Below are 19451 nucleotides of genomic sequence, written 5' to 3'. Positions count from 1 at the left end.
CCCGTCACTCTTGGCACCTCAGTGGCTGTAGTTGGCAGATTAATTACCCTTTCTTCACCCGAAGCATGTCCAAAATTCTTAAATCCAATTTTTTATCTTAAAGTTTTTCAACTTTTCTTGGGGGGGGGGGGAGGCTAACAATTAACTGCAACGCTAACATGAGCGCAAAGCAGACTACAAAAGATTGACTTTATGACACTATGTAGGGACAGAGCGAGGAGGCAGGGGTCAGAAACATTCAAAATACTTTACTTTTCTTCCCGCGATCGCTAAGGGTCCCGCAATCGCCCAAGAATCTACCTGTCGATTGCTGTCGACCGATTGGACATCCCTGCTCTACACGAAACTGCTGGGAAAGGATTTGGGGTTTATGGTGCCAACAGTATATAGAGGACACCAGAGCTACTGCAAAACATGGCAGCACCCAAAGTAAGCGGCTCTTGCATTTGCCCTTCCTCTGCTTCTTCTCCTGCCCCTCCTCTGAAAACTTTTTTAATGCATTGATGCTGCTAATGCCATCCTGTATTCTTTTCACTGACTGGCTTCAGGCGGGAGCCAATCTCACTGTTTTCATACACATTGTTGAGTCACTCTGAGGACCTTCAGATGCAAAATATAAACCAATACTATAAAGAAATGCAGTTGTTTTGTTTTCTGATTTTTCATTGATTTTATTGTTTCCTAAATCCACGCTTACCTGCAAGACACTCTCTTCTGCACCATTAAACAGGAATATGACAGCATGCTGCAATGGTTTGGATGATTTAGAAAGGGTGTGTAGTATCTCAAGCATCACAGAACAGCTGACTGCATCATCGCTGGCCCCTTAAAATGAACATATACAGAGCGCAATCAGTTTATGTGTATTGATGCACAACTGCTGCACAATTTTTTAAAACCTCATCTGAGTAAAACGCCTTAAAAAGGTTTCCTTTCAACCTTGTATTGTTACATGAAAACACCCTAAGAGGATTATGGAAACGAAACGAAGAATTTCCTCCCTCCTTGCCAATTGTGAGAGTTTGAAAGCGCTTGGCATAAAAACAGATGCAGTCCTTCCTTTGGTTACCATTTCAAAAAGCAAAAGGAAAATGACTGTGTTCAAGCACAAAATTATCAAGAGAGTTCTGAGCCATGATGGCCTTTGACATTTTAATAGTTTTATAAAACTACTGAGGGTTTTTTTAAAAAAACAAGCAAACAAACAAAAAACTACTGTTCAAAAATTTCATTACCCAGATTCAGAAAAGTTTGTGGGATAAGCCTTTGTAGGCAGGTTAAGTCTTGTTAACAAAATTACATTTAGGTAAGAGGTTTTTTGCCTTTTATAAAATGTTAAGCTGGATAACCAGTAAATTACAACTAATTTTAAATCTGCAGAAAAAGTAAAAGTGTGTGGGGGGGAATGTATACAAATTCACCCCATTAATATAAGCTTTTGAAAAGGAAAAATATTCTCAGCGTGCTGTGAAGCTGACGATATCTACAAAGAGCCCAACAACTAAGACTTACAAAGCATAAAAGGTAAAGGTAAAGGGAGACTTGGCCATTAGGCTCAGTGGTTTACACCACAGCGCCACTTGCGTCCCTTTTACAAAGCATAAGCAACTTTAAATAAAATATTTAGGCCAGCTTAATAAATTGCATTTGTGGAGAATTCTTAGAAATTTCTCCACCAGAATCAGTGAATAGAAAGATCTGGGCCTTCGCTGGGGTCCACCTCTTAAAGAAAGGCGGAAACACAAATTTCCTGCGAAGTGGCAGCCCCCCTGCCCCCATTATACAATTTTTTTCTGATGTTACCTACCGACAGTATGTGGTACAGAGTCAAAGTGGCAGTTGGAGAGTACTGAATGCTCTGCTCCAGTCCTGGGTTCTAGCTTGACCACGACATTAGTAATGTTGTCATAGTAACTGGTAAAGCCTCCGAGAAAATCAATACTGAAGGTGCCTGTGGGCCTCTGTATATCGACAGAGATGGTATGGACATGACTGCTTTGAGTTTCAATAGCTTTTACTTGTTCCAAGAGGTAGTTGACTGTGAAGATTTCATTTTCCGGACTTCCAACTGCTCTGGGCCCAATTGCAGTAATGTTTTCTAGGTAAGCCCTGTAGGAGACCATAACAGGGCATTAGATTAGAAGAATGTCTTAAAACTTACAAATGCATGCAAACTCAGCTGCAATAGAGCAGGCCATTGAAGAAGAAAGCTAGATCTGTTGGTGTGAACAATGACATAATTGCAAGAACAGTCCTTAAGCTATTAGGTAGGCAAACTAAGGCCCAGGGGCTTGATCCGGCCCAATCACCTTCTAAATATGGTCCGCGGACGGTCCGGGAATCAGAGTGTTTTTACATGAGTAGAATGTGTCCTTTTATTTAAAATGCATCTCTGGGTTATTTGTGGGGCATAATAATTCATTCTCTTTTTTTTCTTTCCAAAATATAGTCTGGCCCCCCGCAAGGTCTGAGGGACAGTGGACCGGCCCCCTGCTGGAAAAGTTTGCTGACCCCTGACAGGGCAAATGGGGCTTAACGTTCCACTGACTACCAAAGGAGGAAAACAAAATGTCCGTTCAGCAGCTTAGTCTCCATGCACCACTGAAGACAGGCTAGAAATATGTTAAATAGCAGTACAAATATGGGCACGTTACTGATTGTAATACTTCAAAAGAACAAGAGGGGACATCTAGTGATGACCACCCACCCAACTGTGCAACAGATTCCTGCCTGAGCAAATAGGTCTTCCCTTTCTTCTTCGGCTGCCCCATAGCCTCCTGTGCCCCCACACCAGAATCTCCTCTGCCAACTCTATGGAGAAGATCTTGTGGCTGTAGGAGAGGTTGCTGGGGGAAGAAGAAGAAGAAGAAGAAGAAGAAGAAGAAGAAGAAGACATCCGCTCACACAAAACTTGGATGTCACCCATTGTTTACAGTGATTATGCCCAGAGATTTTTTAAAAACCCATTCATATTTCATGAACACTGGAATCTGGCAATCTTCCGCCTATGTGGGGTTATTCTATTTATCCTCACACCAATGTGGACTACCTCAAGCCCACCCAGTAAGTTTCATACTTAACTGAGGATGTAACCTCTGTATTAAATATACCATATGTATCTTTCCATATACACAACACACCCTAATATAATAATAATAATAATTTATTATTTATACCCCGCCCATCTGGCTGAGTTTCCCCAGCCACTTTGGGCGGCTCCCAATCAAGTATTAAAAACAATACAGTGTTAAATATTAAAAACTTCCCTGAACAGGGCTGCCTACAGATGTCTTTTAAAGATAGGGTAGCTACTTATTTCCTTCACATCTGAAGGGCGGGCGCCACTACTGAGAAGTCCCTCTGTCTGGTTCCCTGTAACCTTACTGCTCGCAATGAGGGAACCGCCAGAAGGCCCTCGGCGCTGGATCTCAGTGTCCAGGCTGAACGATGGGGATGGAGACGTTCCTTCAGGTATACAGGACCAAGGCCGTTTAGGGCTTTAAAGGTCCGCACCAACACTTTGAATTGTGCTCGGAAACATACTAACCATCTGATTTAATGCCCAGGGCATTATCTGAATATTAATCAAAAGTTTTTATTTTTATGTTTATTGGTCACTTTTTTGCCATAGCAACTCAAAAGTGTCTTAAAACATTTTAAGCAAAAAACATATACACATGCATAAATACATTAAAACTAACAATTTCTTTTTAAAACCAAAAATAATCTAACAGATAACACAAACGACACAGCAACCCTGTATGTGTATAGTCATTACCCGGGAGAGTTCCATTAGAAGATAAATGATAATTTGCACTTCAGTTTCTCAGGTGTTTGCTTCAGACACCACCTATAAAATGCTGCTTATGTTTGATGGTTACACCAGGTCATACACCCCAAACTGCAAAATATTTAACGCACTGCTTTTCCTTGAAAATTAAAGTTGCTTGAAACTAAGTCCTGCTGAAACCAGCAGGACTTAAAACTAGGGCAGTTTATGAGCATCGCTGCCAAAGGCTGCAATTCTATACATATGCATTTGGAAGTGTTATACTGAAATGAATATGATCCAGTTCCAAATAAATTGGTTTAGGTTTGAGGTGCAAAGGGAGATCTGTTGCTAAAAACTACAAAGAGCTGCATGTGTACGAAATAAAAGGGGAAAAGGAAGTTCCATAAAGCCTGACATCAAACAGGAGATAAGAAAATACCCAACAGGAACTCCAAGGCTCACTTTATCTAAAACTTCCTCATGGTAAATTTAAATAATGCAAGCACTAGAAAGTAGTTCCAATGCGTTCTTCTTAGCTCAGTTTTAAAACTCAATACAGTGGTACCTCGGGTTAAGTACTTAATTCGTTTCAGAGGTCCGTTCTTAACCTGAAACTGTTCTTAACCTGAAGCACCACTTTAGCTAATGGGGCCTCCTGCTGCCGCTGCACCACCGAGCACGATTTCTGTTCTCATCCTAAAGCAAAGTTCTTAACCCAAGGTAATATATCTGGGTTAGTGGAGTCTGTAACCTGAAGCGTATGTAACCTGAAGCGTATGTAACCTGAGGTACCACTGTATTCAGGTTTCAAAAAGTCGCCCGAAATGTGAGCGTACACCTAGGAATCTGAAATATTTATTCGCAGTGACTTGCACAAGATTGGTTCAAGAGTACTGAAGCAACAAGTGACACAGACTTTTAGCACATGGTTCTCCTAAATTTGACTGAAGGAATGGAAACTGTTGGTGTTGGGGAGACGAGGAGGTGATAAGAATATTTTAAAAGTTGTTTTTCTATACCATGTTCCTGACAGTTACACTCATTTCCATGGGTCCCACGCGAAAATGTTAACAGAAGCCTTGCTCCACCCTCTGCTTCTCAATGTGTATTGTATTGTTTTATGTACTGTGGCTTGCCGTTGTTTTATTGATTATAGTTTAGATATTACTGTAACTGTTGAGTGGATTTCTGTTTAACTTTTATATGTTGATATTATTATTTTATACTATTCTAATGATTGTTGAATGTTACTTTTTTGATGGAGGTTGCCTATTTTAAAGTTATGTTTTATTATCACATTTTTGTATTGCATTAGATTGTTATAAGATGTAGATTTTGTTTCTTCAGCTTGTAAAACGCCTTGAGTATTGTAAGATAGAAATACAAATTAAAAAATGAAAATGAAATGAATGACAGAACCCTTAAATACAAATTGGGACACTTTCCCTTGTTTATACTAATACTGAATTGTTACAGAAAAGCAGCCTTTGTAAACCACTTGGAGGTTTCTTCTATAACCAAGAAATAATATAAGATTTTATGAAGTAAGTAAGTAAATAAATAAATAAATAAATAAAAGCCAGTTCAGCTGAAACTCTGTCTACACTCCAGAACTATGTGTCTATATTTTGGATTTGCTCTGAACAAGGAAACTACAGAAGTTTAAGCTAAATACCTTCTAAAAAACAGAAACAAGGCACTGGATTGGACAGCAACAGTTCAAGGTTATTTTTTTTTTAAAAAAAGAATAAATTATAAGTTGTGTACCCTTATCTCTCAATTTGATCCTTTTACAAGGTTTTGTATGTGTGATGGGATGAAGAGCTGCTTGTGTGTAAATTGCAATCCCTCAGAGTTTGAACCGCTTCTCAAACCTCTGCCTGTGACGGAGCCCCTCCAGCATGGCTGCGTCAGTCGCTAGCAGAATCCGAAAGTGGCTGCTTTCGGAAACGTTTCCAACATAAAAGCTCCTTAACGGAAACACGTCTTCTGGACTCTCTGCGTGACAGTTTCCGCCGAGGAACGGGTGTTCCTATAGGGGGCCCTGAGACTTCCCCACTGTTTTCACTGGAAGCATCTCTGAGCCATTCCTCCGACTCCCCTTCCCTTGACGTTCCTGTTCGCCCCCTACTGGTTCCCTCTTCAGGTGTCAAGTCTCTCTCTACCTCAGAGAGCCTTGGCACCTCCTGTCCTGCCGATGGCAGTTCCCTGACATCCACCTCCCCTCCAGGGCCCCCTTCACCCCCTCCCGTCTCCTCCCCTACGGGTTGTGAGGAGGTAAAACCCCGGAAGGAACCTTCCTCATCGTCTGAAGTTTCGAACACCTTTCTCCACTCGTTGTGGTTCCTAGTCTCTCGGTACTCCTCGTCATCTGAGTCCGTTCCTTCTTCCAACTCCGACTCCGCGAATCCTTCCAGTTCCTCTTCCTCGTCTGTGGTGCCGAAATACTCCCTTCTAAACCTTGCTACCGGCTGTGGTTTCCGCGGGAATCTTTGGTGGAACGTTTCTGTTAAAACCTCGTCATTGACCTCCTCTGCAGTCACCCAGGTGTTTTCTGACTCCGGTTCCCCTTCCCACGCCACTAAATACTCCACCTGATTGCCCTTCCACCTGGAATCGAGGATTTCCGCTACATGGTTACTGCTTTCCCTCTCCTCCAAGACCGGTCCCCTGGTGTGCTCCTCTTCACCTCCCCCCTTGTACGGTGACAGTAATGACCTGTGGAACACTGGATGCAATTTCATGTGGTTGGGTAACCGGAGTTTGAAAGCCACTGGGTTGACCTGCTGAATGACCTCAAAGGGTCCCAATCTCTTGGGTCTTAATTTCTTACAACCCCCTTTGAACGGCAACCCTTGGGTGGACAACCACACCTGATCCCCCACCCTTATGGTTTCACCTTCCCTCCTGCTCTTGTCTGCCTGCTTCTTATATTGAGCCTTGGCCCTTTCTAAGTTGAGCTGAAGCTGACGATGGATCGCTTCCATCTCTTCTACAAACTGTTCGGCCGCTGGGACGCTCCATCTCTCGCCCCCCTCCCCCGGGAATGCCCTGGGGTGACACCCGTAATTGGCCAAAAAGGGGCTCATCCCTGTGGACACATGCTCCGCATTGTTGTAGGCAAATTCTGCCAGCGCCAGCTTTTCGACCCAATCATTCCCTCTGTCATTGACATAGCACCTCAGATATTGTTGGAGGATGCCATTTGCTCTTTCCGCCTGCCCATTGGTTTCAGGATGCCGGGCCGTCGAAAAATTGACTTCCACGTGCAGCAAGCTCATGAGCTTCCTCCAGAACCTGGAAGTAAATTGTTTCCCGCGGTCCGAGACAACCCTCAAGGGGGCGCCATGCAGCCGGAAGACGTGTTCTACAAACAACTTCGCTGTTTCTTCCGCTGTGACTGCATGTGAACATGCTACAAAGTGGCACATCTTAGTTAACAGGTCCACTACTACCATGATGGCCGTCTTCCCTTTGGATTTGGGCAGATCCGTCATAAAATCTATTGATACCGCCTCCCAAGGCCGTTCTGGCGTGGGTAGTGGTTCCAATAACCCTGCCGGCGCCCTTCTTTCCCCCTTGGCCCTCTGGCATTGGTCACACCCTCTTACATACTCCTTTACATCTTCCCTCACCTTGGGCCACCAAAACTCCCTGGTGACCATCCACATGGTCTTGTGTTGTCCAAAATGTCCCGCCGTGGGACTATCATGCAACTGCTTGAGTACCCTCCCTCTCAATTCACCTTCTGGTATATACAGTGCCCCTTTGTAATACAATGCCCCATTTCTTTCTTCAAAACCCTCCGGGCTCTCACCCTCTCCCCTGAGACCTCTGAGCTTATTTTGGGCATATTCGTCAGTTTCCGTTTCTTCTACCAGCTCTCGTCTCCCCACCAGCGCCGCCCCACACACCCAGCGGTCCTCAGGAATGACATGTCTTTCTTCGCTTGCCCCCTCCCCTTCCAAGTACTCTGGTTTGCGTGAGAGAGCGTCCGCCCTGACGTTCTCTGGGCCTGGTACATAACAAATCTCAAAGTGGAATTTGGAAAATTCCTGTGCCCATCTCACTTGCCGTTGGTTGAGTACTCGAGCTGTTCTCCAATACTCCAAATTCTTGTGGTCGGTGCACACTTGCACCTTGTGTTGTGCCCCAATCAATAAATGTCTCCACCTCCGGAACGCTTCGTGAATGGCAAGTAGTTCCCTGTCATACACCGTGTAGTTCCGCTCGGACTTATTCAGCTTCCTCGAGAAAAAGGCACACGGTCTCCACCCTGACGTATTTCTTCCCGGCTGAAGGAGCACCGCCCCCACCGCTCTGTCTGACGCGTCTGTCTCCACCCTCATGGGCTTCTGTAGGTCCACATGCAGAAGTTGTTCTTCCGAAGCGAAAGCCCTTTTCAGTTCTTCAAAAGCTCTCTCCGCCTCCGCCGTCCAAACAAATTTCTTCTTGCTACTGAGGCAGTCGGTGATGGGCGCCGTCAAGTGTGCAAAATTCTTGATGAACTTCCGATAAAAGTTCCCAAACCCCAGGAATCTTTGCACATCCTTCTTGGTTTTCGGTGTCTTCCATTCCAGCACCGCCTGGACCTTGCCTGGATCCATGGCCAATCCTTGGTCTGACAGGCGGTACCCCAGGAATTCCACCTCCTTGGCATGAAACTGGCACTTCTCCAGTTTCACCCACAGCTGATTGGCTTGCAGCCGGCCCAACACTTCTCTCACGTCCCTCACATGCTGCTCTTCATTTTCCGAATACACCAACACGTCATCCAAAAAGGCCACACAATTCTTGTAGAGCAACGGCCCCAGGACGTGGTTGATGAAAGCTTGAAAACATGCGGAGCCGGCTTGGAGACCGAAGGGCATTACGAGGTATTCAAATGCTCCCAAAGGGGTGAACATGGTGGTCTTCCATTCATCCCCCTTCCTTATTCGTATCAGATTATACGCCCCCCGCAGGTCCAGTTTTGTAAAAATCTTCCCCTTCCTCACCCTGGTCAGAATGTCATCAATTCGGGGCATAGGAAAGGCCAGGGGTTCCGACACGGCGTTCAGGGCCCTGAAATCCACTACAAGTCTCGGCTTATCTGTGTTTTTTTTGTCCACAAAAAACACTGGGCTGCCCCCCACCGCTCGGGACTCCCTGATGAAACCCCTCTTCAGGTTTTTGTCAATGAACTCCCTCAGCTCCTGCATCTCCCTGTCTGACATGGCGTACAGCTTGCCCACTGGGAGTTGAGCCCCCGGGAGTAGGTTGATTTGACAGTCAAAGGGTCTATGCGGCGGCAGTTTGTCCGCTTCTCTTTCGCTGAATACGTTGCTCAGATCTGCATATTGCGGAGGCACCTCCCCTTGCTTCATTACCTCCATCCCAGCTAAGGTGATCTTGGCTCCCCCTGGATCCTTCCCCTGCTTGCAGTGTTCCAGGCAATGCGCCGACCCAAAGGAGACCACCCTCTGGTGCCATCCCACTAGAGGATCGTGAAGTGCCAGCCAGCTCATCCCCAAAATAATGGGAGCTCCTCCCAATGTGGCCACATTAAACGCTATCCTCTCGGTGTGTCTTGCCACCCTCATTATCATGGGAACAGTCTGTTGGTTCACTTCTCCCAACAGCTCTCTGCCGTCAATCGTGGTTACCTGCAGGGGTTTACTTAAGGGGAGGGTTTGTATCTGGTGCTCAGCTGCGAACTCCTTACTCATGAAATTACAGGAGCTGCCTGAATCCAGCAGGGCTTTGATCTGTAGGGGGTGTCCATTTGGCAGCTCTAGCAACACCTCTATCACTAGAGCAGGCCTGGGAGGTTCTGGTGCGGGCACTCTCACTGCTTTTGAGCCTGGCTGCTGTGCCCCGACGGCAGCCAGGCGTTGGCTTTTACCTGCTCTGTGCTTTCCTCCTCCTCTCCCCCAACAGCTCCTGCCATGCCTTGCCATTCCTTTCTCCGTGGACAGACTCTGGCAAAGTGTCCTGGCTGTTGGCAGAGATAGCATTTTTTCCCGCCCTTTCCCTCTTTCTTCCGCCCTTCACCGATGTTTGAAACTGTGCGCGCACGCGCTGTTCCCACTTCCATCGGCTCTGCCGGCGGGAAAGGCTGCTCTGGAATGTCTGGAATGCGGAGCTCCCTCCAACGTTCTCCTTTCCCCTCCCGCTTCTCCAAAGCCCTCGCCTCCTGGCGCGCTCCAATGGCTAGCGCGGCTTTAGTCAGCTGGTCCATAGACTCTGCTCTGGGGTTCCGGGAAAGTTCATCTTTCAAGGACGAAGACAGACCCTCTTCAAAAAGCATTTGAATGGGCTCAGAAGCCAAGTCCCACCCCAATCGATGAATCAACATAGTGAACTCAGTCCAGTACTCACGGACAGTCCGGTTTCCCTGTTTGCAAGCCATTAACTGCCTTCGCACTCCTCCCTGCTCAATGTCACTGGAAAACATCAGGTCCATGGCACGAAAAAACTTCATCGCGTCCTTTAGGATCTCATTATTTGCTGCCATCAAGGGTCTAACCCAGTCCTTCGCCCCTGATTCGAGGTGGCTAATTACAAAAGCCACTCGCGATTCCTCATCAGGGAAGTCATCAAATTGCAGATTGAGAGCATATTGCATCTCTGTCCTAAAGGCATGGTAGTTCCTGGGGTCCCCCCCAAATTTCTGCACCAATCCTGGCATCTTTCTGTTGAGTGGGGTGGCTTTCTCCCTCCCCCTCTCTGCATCCTGAGCCCTCCTTTCTTCCAGCCTCGCCGTCTGCAAGGCAAGCTGGATTTCCAACGTCCTATACCTTTCCTCCAGGCTTGGACCTCCAGCTGCCCCTCCGGTTCCTGCTGGTTCGCTCATGATGCCTCTCCCTGGCACAAGCTAGCTGTCGATGACTTTCGGATTGCTGTGATGGGATGAAGAGCTGCTTGTGTGTAAATTGCAATCCCTCAGAGTTTGAACCGCTTCTCAAACCTCTGCCTGTGACGGAGCCCCTCCAGCATGGCTGCGTCAGTCGCTAGCAGAATCCGAAAGTGGCTGCTTTCGGAAACGTTTCCAACATAAAAGCTCCTTAACGGAAACACGTCTTCTGGACTCTCTGCGTGACAGTTTCCGCCGAGGAACGGGTGTTCCTATAGGGGGCCCTGAGACTTCCCCACTGTTTTCACTGGAAGCATCTCTGAGCCATTCCTCCGACTCCCCTTCCCTTGACGTTCCTGTTCGCCCCCTACTGGTTCCCTCTTCAGGTGTCAAGTCTCTCTCTACCTCAGAGAGCCTTGGCACCTCCTGTCCTGCCGATGGCAGTTCCCTGACAGTATGTTTTGTGCTATTTTACACATTGCTCGTTATTTTACTGTTGTTTAGTAATTCTTTATTGTAGCAGTTAAGTGTAAACTGTAAGCTGTTAAGTGTAAACTGCTGGTATTTAACATTTGATATAAGTTGTTTATTTTCTAGTTGTGTGTTCATTATGATTATTATTATTTTTTGTATTGGATTAGATTGTGATCAGGTGTGTGATCTTTGCTGTCTGTTTTATTATTTTTTTCAGCTTGTAATCTTGGGAATAGAAATATACACTAACCATCATCATGCCCTTGGCTCTCAGTCATGTTTTTTATTTCTGATTAATTACGAGCCTTGTGGGAACACAAGCCAGTTTTTATCCCAGAACAGCTTTTCTATTTTCGGAGGCTGATTAGCAGGTTATAATAGGAACTGCCCACAAACTACCCACAGTGGCTAATAACAACGTGATTTTTGCCTCACTCTATTTCAACTAGGATCAACAAGTATGGGGTCAAAATACCCCAAGTAAAACTTATTTACCTGCACTGTCAGAGTCTGAAACCAGCCAAGCGCAGGCAAATTGTCCAACTGACTGATTGGCCACTTGCGACCAAGTGAAGATCTCCACCATTTGGAGTTGCATGCCTGGGAACCATAGGATCTAAACAGTTTACACACACTAATACCCCACCATGGAGAATTCTATCCGCTATACAGTGGTACCTCAGGTTAAGTACTTAATTCGTTCTGGAGGTCCGTACTTAACCTGAAACTGTTGTTAACCTGAAGCACCACTTTAGTTAATGGGGCCTCCTGCTGCTACCGCACCGCCGAAACACGACTTCTGTTCTCATCCTGAAGCAAAATTCTTAACCTGAAGCACTATTTCTGGGTTAGCGGAGTCTGTAACCTGAAGCGTATGCAACCTGAAGCGTATGTAACCCGTGGTACCACTGTATTTTATCCACACAATTGGAATGAACTTTGGGAACCAAAACGCTTTTTCTGCGCAGCCTGAGAAGGAAGAAGAAGAGGAGTTTGGATTTGATATCCCACCTTTCACTCCCTTTAAGGAGTCTCAAAGCGGCTAACATTCTCCTTTCCCTTCCTCCCCCACAACAAACACTCTGTGAGGTGAGTGGGGCTGAGAGACTTCAAAGGAGTGTGACTGGCCCAAGGTCACCCAGCAGCTGCATGTGGAGGAGCGGAGACACGAACCCGGTTCCCCAGATTACAAGACTACCGCTCTCAACCACTACACCACACTGGAGTGAACGACGTTTCAGCTAACCGTTGTAGCTTGTCTTCGCTTGCCCCGTCCCACTGCCCTGCCCTTGATGGGAGGTTTTGCTTCTGCACATGAGTCTGGCAAATCGCTCTGAGCTGAAGCATTCCTTCCTCACCCACCCTAGAATGTTCAGTTCACATTGAGTTCATGAAACATCGTACCCTGACCTGTTCTTAATGCATGGTTGACCACATCTATGAATGCGATAGTTATGTCCTTTTAAGTTTTGCTATATCAATCACTAGTAATAGGAGGTTTTCATACCTGTCCAATTCTGTGTTCCCTTTCCCAACCTTTAATCTATTGATGATTAATGCCTATATGCAACTCTTGCATATGATTTGTGTTAACCAATCAGCAACAAGCACATATGTGGCAATGCTGTAATATTCAATAAAAGGACTCTCCGAGACATGCTCGAGAGATGCCTCCCATATGACACTTGTCACTCCTCTGTCATTTATTTCAACCCAACATGCCCTGAAGAACATTCCTACGTTACGAATGGCCCATGTCACCAGGAAGAAAAAGAGGTCGGAATAAGCCAATATATATGTGGACAGTCCTTGGATCAAGTGACTTTTCTTCTTGGAATTCTCTTAAGTTCTTAACCCAGCTCAAGGTCTTCTGAGCTAGCCAGATGTCTAACTGATAATCAATCACAGCCAGTCGGCCATTTGAAAAATAAGACTTTACAGCTGTCTTGTCCCAAAATGGCAAACAGACATTTCATTTTGGAGACTGCAACCTTGGTTTAAGGAGCCATTTGGCCCCAGCTTACATATCTGAGTTTCTAACACTGTCTGCACAGATATGCACCTGCTATCTAACATCTTCTGAATGTGGAAGGAGAGGTTCTAGCAGAAATATGCCCCCAGGTTGTCCTACTCAGAAGCGTTTGCTAGGATGACTAACCAGCCGGAAGAAAAACAGCCTGACTAGTTGTTGGTTTTTTGCCAAAGGGGGAGTAGTGAAAGGCTCTTGTACGGCTTCTTTTCTTCTCCAAATAGTGGCGCACAAGATCCTATCTGCTTCCTTCTCAATTCCTCCACACACGCAAGACTCATGCTACTTCTGCAAAACTCCCAAACTAAGCGAGATACAGTAGTACCTTAATACAGTTAAGTACTTAATTCATTCCGGGGATCCGTTCTTAACCTGAAGCACCACTTTAGCTAATGGCGCCTCCCACTGTCACCGCGCCGCCAGAGCACAATTTCTGTTCTCATCCTGAAGCAAAATTCTTAACCTGAGGTACTATTTCTGGGTTAGCAGAGTGTAACCTGAAGCGTCTGTAACCCGAGGTACCACTGTACAGCCCGCTTCATCCCAAATCTTCTGGGTAGTCAGTGATGACCCCTCAGATATTACGCATTGTATTTATAACAGACCTTTCGACTCCAATGAAGTAGTACCTCCGGTTGCGGAAGGGATCCGTTCCGGAGCTCCAGTCAGATCCCGAGGTTGTCGAAACCGTAGGTGCCTGTTCTGCGCATGCGCACAGTAGAGCGCTTCTGCGCATGCAGGAAACCTGGAAAAATACTTCCAGGTTTGCCGCATACGTGTCCGAAGGATATGTAACCAGAGGTGCGCATAAGTAGAGGTACCACTGTAGTGGTATACAACGCTTCATCAAATTAAATGAACTACAAGGATTAAAATGAAAACCATAAAACCAGTAAACATTAGCAGCATCTTAAAACAATAAATATAATAAAATAATAAATCAGCCGGTCACTAGACCAGCCACTTCCACAGGAAGGCAGGAGAAGGTGGGGAGCTACATCCTAAGCAGACATCTGAAAGCTGTAGGCAACCACACACAGGTCTAATGGGAGGGAGCTTAACATACAGGGGGCCATAGCAGAGAAGGCCTTGCTTGCTCCATGCTGTTATACAGCAAACAGCCCCTGATGGAGGCAAAAGGAAGGCCTCTTCCATTGATCTTAAGGCGTGGGTTAGCAGGTAGCAAGAGATGCACTGGAATTTATCTTCTGCTGTGGTTGTCCACTAACCTCATGCAGGGCTAGGGCCCTGGTGTTGGGAGCGTTCAGACCCCTAGGCGCTCACTTGTGGGGTGCCTCAGGGATCCGTCCTCTCTGCCATGCTTTTTAACATCTATATGAAGCCGCTGGGAGAGATCATACAGGGTTTGGGCTGGGTGTTCATCAGTATGCGGATGATACCCAGCTCTACCTCTCCTTTAAATTGGAACCAGTGAAGGCAGTGAATGTCTTGTATGTGTGTCTGGAGGCAGCTGGAAAATGTATGGTGGCTAACAGAATGGAGGCTGAATACTGACAAGACAGAAGTACTGTTTTGGGGCAACTGGTCCTGGGTGTGAATGGGGTAACTGTGCCCCTGAAGGACCCAGGTGTGCAGCCTGAGAATCGTTTTGGACTCACAGCTGTCCATAGAAGCACAGGTCAATTCTGAGTCCAAGGCAGCTGTCTACCAGCTCCATCTGGTATGCCCGCAGACTGTCTCACCAGAGTGGTGCATGCTCTGGTTATCTCCCACTTGGACTACTGCAATGCGTTTTTTGTGGGGCTACCTTTGAAGGTGACTCTGAAACTACAACTAATCCAGAATGCGGCAGCGAGACTGGTGACTTGAAGCGGCCACCGAGACCATATAACACCAGTCCTAAAGGATCTACACTGGCTCCCAGTATGTTCCTGAGCACAATTCAAAGTGTTGGTGCTGACCTTTAAAGCCCTAAGCAGCCTTGGTCCAGTATACCTGAAGGAGCATCTCCACCCGCATCGTTCAGCCCAGACAATGAGGTCCAGCTCCGAAGGCCTTCTGGCAGTTCCCTCACTGTGAGAAGCAAAGTTACAGGAAACCAGGCAGAGGGTCTTCTTGTCGGTGGCACCTCCCTGTGGAACGCCCTCCCATCAGATGTCAAGGAAATAAAAAACTATCTGACTTTCAGAAGACATCTGAAGGCAGCCTTGTATCGGGAAGTTTTTAATGTTTGATTATTTATTATGTTTTAACATATGTTTGGAAGCTGTTCAGTGGCTTGGGAAACCCAGCCAGACGGACGGGATATAAATAATAAAATTACTGTTATTACAGAAACCGTTTCTGGGGCTTTGCCACAGTTCAATTAAACCACAGAGATTCTGAAAACACGAGTGCTCCCTGTTCGTTCCTACCTACACATTAACGGCACCTTAATAGCTAAAAAAGACATACTGTATTTTTCCATGTATAACACGCCCCCATGTACACAGGCCCAGCAGCTATCCTTTCTTGCTAGCTACTACAATCAAAAAGGACATAGGGAACACAATGACACAACGTTTGAAACTCCTACCTAGATCAGATTCAAAGTACATCAGGGTACATCAGTAAATTAGTAAATTAGTCCAGTAGGAGCCAACACCCCGGGGCCAGACACTGTATGGAACTCATGGCCCTGGGCACCCATGGGCGTGGGGCCAAGTTGGCCCTCTCAGAGGAGAGCGTTCCACCTCTCTCTCCATAGGCAGAGCCAAGATTTTTGTTGGGGAGGGTGGCAGCCAAAGCTTTTTTTAGGGGATCCTCCAAAGTTGTTGAGGACATTAGGGGGGAGGCTTTTGCTGGGGGAGGCACACAGGACCTCAGATAATTGTGTAAATTCAATGCTTTTCAATAGCATTGTGGCTCTGTCTCCCCCGCTCCCCGGCTACGCCCATGTCTCCATCTCCCAGAGATGCAGGTGCGCAGGAGGACGGGGGAAGGGACCACGGGTATAGCTAGGATTCACGTTCGAGGGGGCGGACAGGCTTTACGTTGGGGTGGGGGCCAGAACCTCAGTTAGTTATGTACTTGATTTTTGGAGGGGGATCTGTCTCTGGACCATTGCCACCCACGCACCCCATTCTTGGCCACAGAAGAAGGGACCTGGGACCCGGCAAGCGCGCGCAAGAGCCGCCGCTACCTGCGGTTACCTGGCGCGCGGGGCGCTGAAATCCTCGCCGGGGCGGCGCTCCGCCGGCTGCACCAGCCTCCGCAGGGAGAGGTGCGCGATCCCGCGCAGCGCCAGCAAGTAGAGCAGCAGCAGCAGGGCCGTGCGCGCCTCCGGCAGCAGCGGGAGGCCCCTCGCTCCTCCTCCTCCCCGGCCGCCCGCCGGCTTCTTCCCGTCCAGTCCGGGGGGCTCCTGGTCCGGGCGCCACGGCGGCTGCTGCTGCTGGTTTGGGCGAGGGTGCTGCTGCTGCTGCTGCTGAGCAGGATGCGTGCGGAGGCGCCTCACGGCACCCACGGCGGCCGAGCTGCGCTCCATGGTGGAGACCCCGGGTGCCTGGCTTGGGCTTGCAGCAGCAGCAGCAGTATGGCAACGGCGGGAGGGCTAAAAGCGCCCGGCCGGGGCCAACCCACCTTGCTTTCGCGAGCGGGAGGCGGGCTCAGGAGTCCCTTCGCAAGGTAGCCTGGGCAGGAAATGTCAGACGGCGCTCCTCCTTCTCCTTCTCTTGGTCCCGCCCGCCACCCCGCCAGGGTCAAGCGCGGTGACTTTGCGCGAGGGCGCCTTTGCGCGCTCCTTGGTCCTCGCCCACGCTCCTTCTTGGCACGAGTCGTGCGCAGAGCCGGACCTGGAAAGGTCCCTAGAGACGGGCAAACTGGGGTGCTCCCCCCACCAACCCCCGAGGGAAAGCAAAATATGCGTCTGGAGGAAGCCAGTGAGGTGGGAGGATGCAAATAATAACATGATATTGGTGGCGATGCTGTTCAAAAAAGCAAGCCGCGTTGCTGCTGTTTTGTTTTTTTTGCAAGGACGCAAAACTTGCCTGCACGGCGAGATGTGCACGCGTGCATTGTGCCCTGTGTGCAACACACTGCCAGGGCTCTTCCTTCTTCCTGGCGTTATTTTGATCTGCTGTCGGTGGGGCGCCCTCTGGTTTAGGTGGGGATAAGTCATAAAGAGAACGGGGAAATTAAGGAAGAGTGTGAAGGAGAGGAAGTCGAACCAAGTTCTTGTTTCTGCCACAATTTCTCCTTCAGCGCTTCTTTCGAAAGTGTCAAATTCTTTCCAATTTTTTTAAAAAATATTTTTTGTGCCCTTGGTTTTCCAGTGCCCTCAGTGTGTGCTTGGTCTTCCTACTGAGTAGCTCATAGCTCAGCAGTGTGTCTGCATCACCCATAGAGGCAGGGAAGGGGGTCTACCGTGACAAATTTGATGTGACTGTGCCCCATTACTGTTCTCAAACACCAGAAAAAACACCTGGAACAGCTGAAGTGATGATAAAGAGAAATGTCAGTGAGCATGTGTAGTTATTTTTCTCTTCCCTGCTAAAAAGCTACCACTTTTTCCACACTTTGACTGTACACAGGATTTCCAGTCAGGCAGGATAAATTACTTTTTTAAAAAAGGTGTTTAAATCCTCAGTTTTATTTCTGTTTTTATACTGCTTTGTTTTATTATGTATTGTTATGAGTTGGGGGTGCCAGGGTTTGGGAGTGCCAGATTTCCCTAATTTCCTGGGCCTAACAGGTGGATTTAGCCAAGTGTTAAGATACAGGCTAAGCCATTGAACTAACTTCCCATATTCAGGAAATCACCTGGTAAATCAGTCATTAACCAAAGACAAAGGAAAGTCAGAGAGATGGCTTTCTGTGCTGTGTGGAAAATGGAAGGTACCCCTCCCTCAGCTCTGAGATAGCAGAGTTGAGTTTAGGATTGCAGTGGTGGTGATGTGACCTAGGGGTAAGAGGTTGCAGTTTGTTAAACGCAGCAAGCTGGAGAGGGAGAGAGCACAATGGTGGATTCATGGTTGAATCCAAGGCTTCTGTGGCTATGGGAGAAGCAAGACCCTCTTGGGGTGTTAATGCTGTGAACCCCTCCAACGTAGGCTCAGGTTGTATACATGTTAAATAAACCATATATCATAAAGACACCACAGTCTCCGCAGTGCCTCATTTCCATGGACCTTAGGTATAGAACCCCTGGATTCTCAGACTGCTCAGAGATTGGAGCGGTGTGTGACACTATTTTATTTGCAAGCTGCCCTGAAAAAAATATAATCAAAGGGCAGCATATAAATTCCTAAAATGAATAGGAGAATGAATTAAACTAATTTTAATTGCTCCATTCAGCAACCAAGTGTTAGTCAGGGAGTCAGAGCTTCAGGGAGGTAGATGTAACAGACCCAATCCTCACTGTTTGAAAGGAAGCATTTTCCACATTTCTGCACCACAAAGTTCTGAGAAATGAGGCACACATGCATTTCTGAGGAGAAATAATTGTGCTCATTCTTCTAATATTTTATCTGAGCTCTGCCAAAGCAGTGGGAAGGACGAGGAGGTCAAACTAAAAGCCGTCTGCAACACGACGTGTTATGAAATCCTTCCCTTCGCAACATTTTTAAGATCAGAGAAACTGCAGGTAGGCCTATCCAAGCTACTATTATCCTAAGAAGAGTAGGCCTAGAGCCAAACTTCCCAGGGCTATATGCTAGAGGAGGACGGCTCCACTGACGGAGGAAGGGTGGGTGGGTGTGGTCTGCCCTGGGTGTTATTCCTGAGGGGGGTGACATCACCACACTACCCCCCTGGGACGCTTGTCCTACCCCCGTGGGCAGCTCTTCCCACCCATGGGTGCACAGCATGTTGTTTAATAGTGTTTAATAGTGTAGCCCTTCTCATATTGGAAAACCAGTTGCGAATTTCAAAACTCTTGCTTCATGAAGCAGAATTGGGTCAACATGGATGCTCCCAAAATTGCAGGGCGATAGTCAGCAGGGAGGATGAAGTGTGACTGGAGGGTCTTCTGCTTGCTGTGCCTTAGAATCTCTACATTCTAGTCATTTTTCTCCTGTCGGGGCTGCATGTGTAGAAGTAAGCTGGCTGGTTAGAAGTAATTTTCAAGAGAAAACCATGAGCAGAGGGAAATCACATTTCCAGTTTTCCATCCACCAGTGTCAGGTGTGCGTGCAGGAGCCAGGCCCTGTGACCAATAGGACTTTGCAGGACTGGGGCCTTCCTAAGTTTGTTCTCAAGAGGCAAGGCGTGGCCACACAGGTGAGGCTGATTGGTAACTCACAGCACCTGGTGGCAAGAGCCGGGAAGGGATATATGGTCAGCATTTCCCTTCGGCTCTTTGCCACAGCAACACGCTTCCTGCCTTTGGCTTCTTGCTTCCTGAT

The 19451-nt window shown here is 47.3% G+C and overlaps 1 protein-coding gene across 3 annotated transcripts in view; it reads right to left on the bottom strand.

Moving 5' to 3' along the window:
- The window catches only part of ERMP1 (endoplasmic reticulum metallopeptidase 1), a 46713-nt gene extending 29992 nt beyond the window's left edge, over positions 1-16721 (bottom strand). The window contains exons 1-3 of one of the 3 annotated variants that reach the window (XM_083419678.1): positions 16263-16721; positions 1808-2109; positions 698-825 (exon numbers count right to left, since the gene is read on the bottom strand). In XM_083419678.1, the coding sequence (XP_083275804.1) occupies positions 698-825; positions 1808-2109; positions 16263-16594 (762 nt within the window). In that variant the 5' untranslated portion in view covers positions 16595-16721. The remainder of the gene's footprint in view (positions 1-697; positions 826-1807; positions 2110-16262) is intronic. The other 2 variants (XM_083419679.1, XM_083419680.1) reach the window with 2 other exon arrangements.
- Positions 16722-19451: the final 2730 nt, after the last annotated feature.

The sequence above is a fragment of the Podarcis tiliguerta genome, assembly GCF_965153285.1.
Source record: "Podarcis tiliguerta genome assembly, chromosome: 17".
In the NCBI taxonomy this organism is placed as follows: Eukaryota; Metazoa; Chordata; class Lepidosauria; order Squamata; family Lacertidae; genus Podarcis; species Podarcis tiliguerta.
Note: the sequence above shows the minus strand (reverse complement) of the source record. Positions and strands in the feature narration are given on the sequence as shown.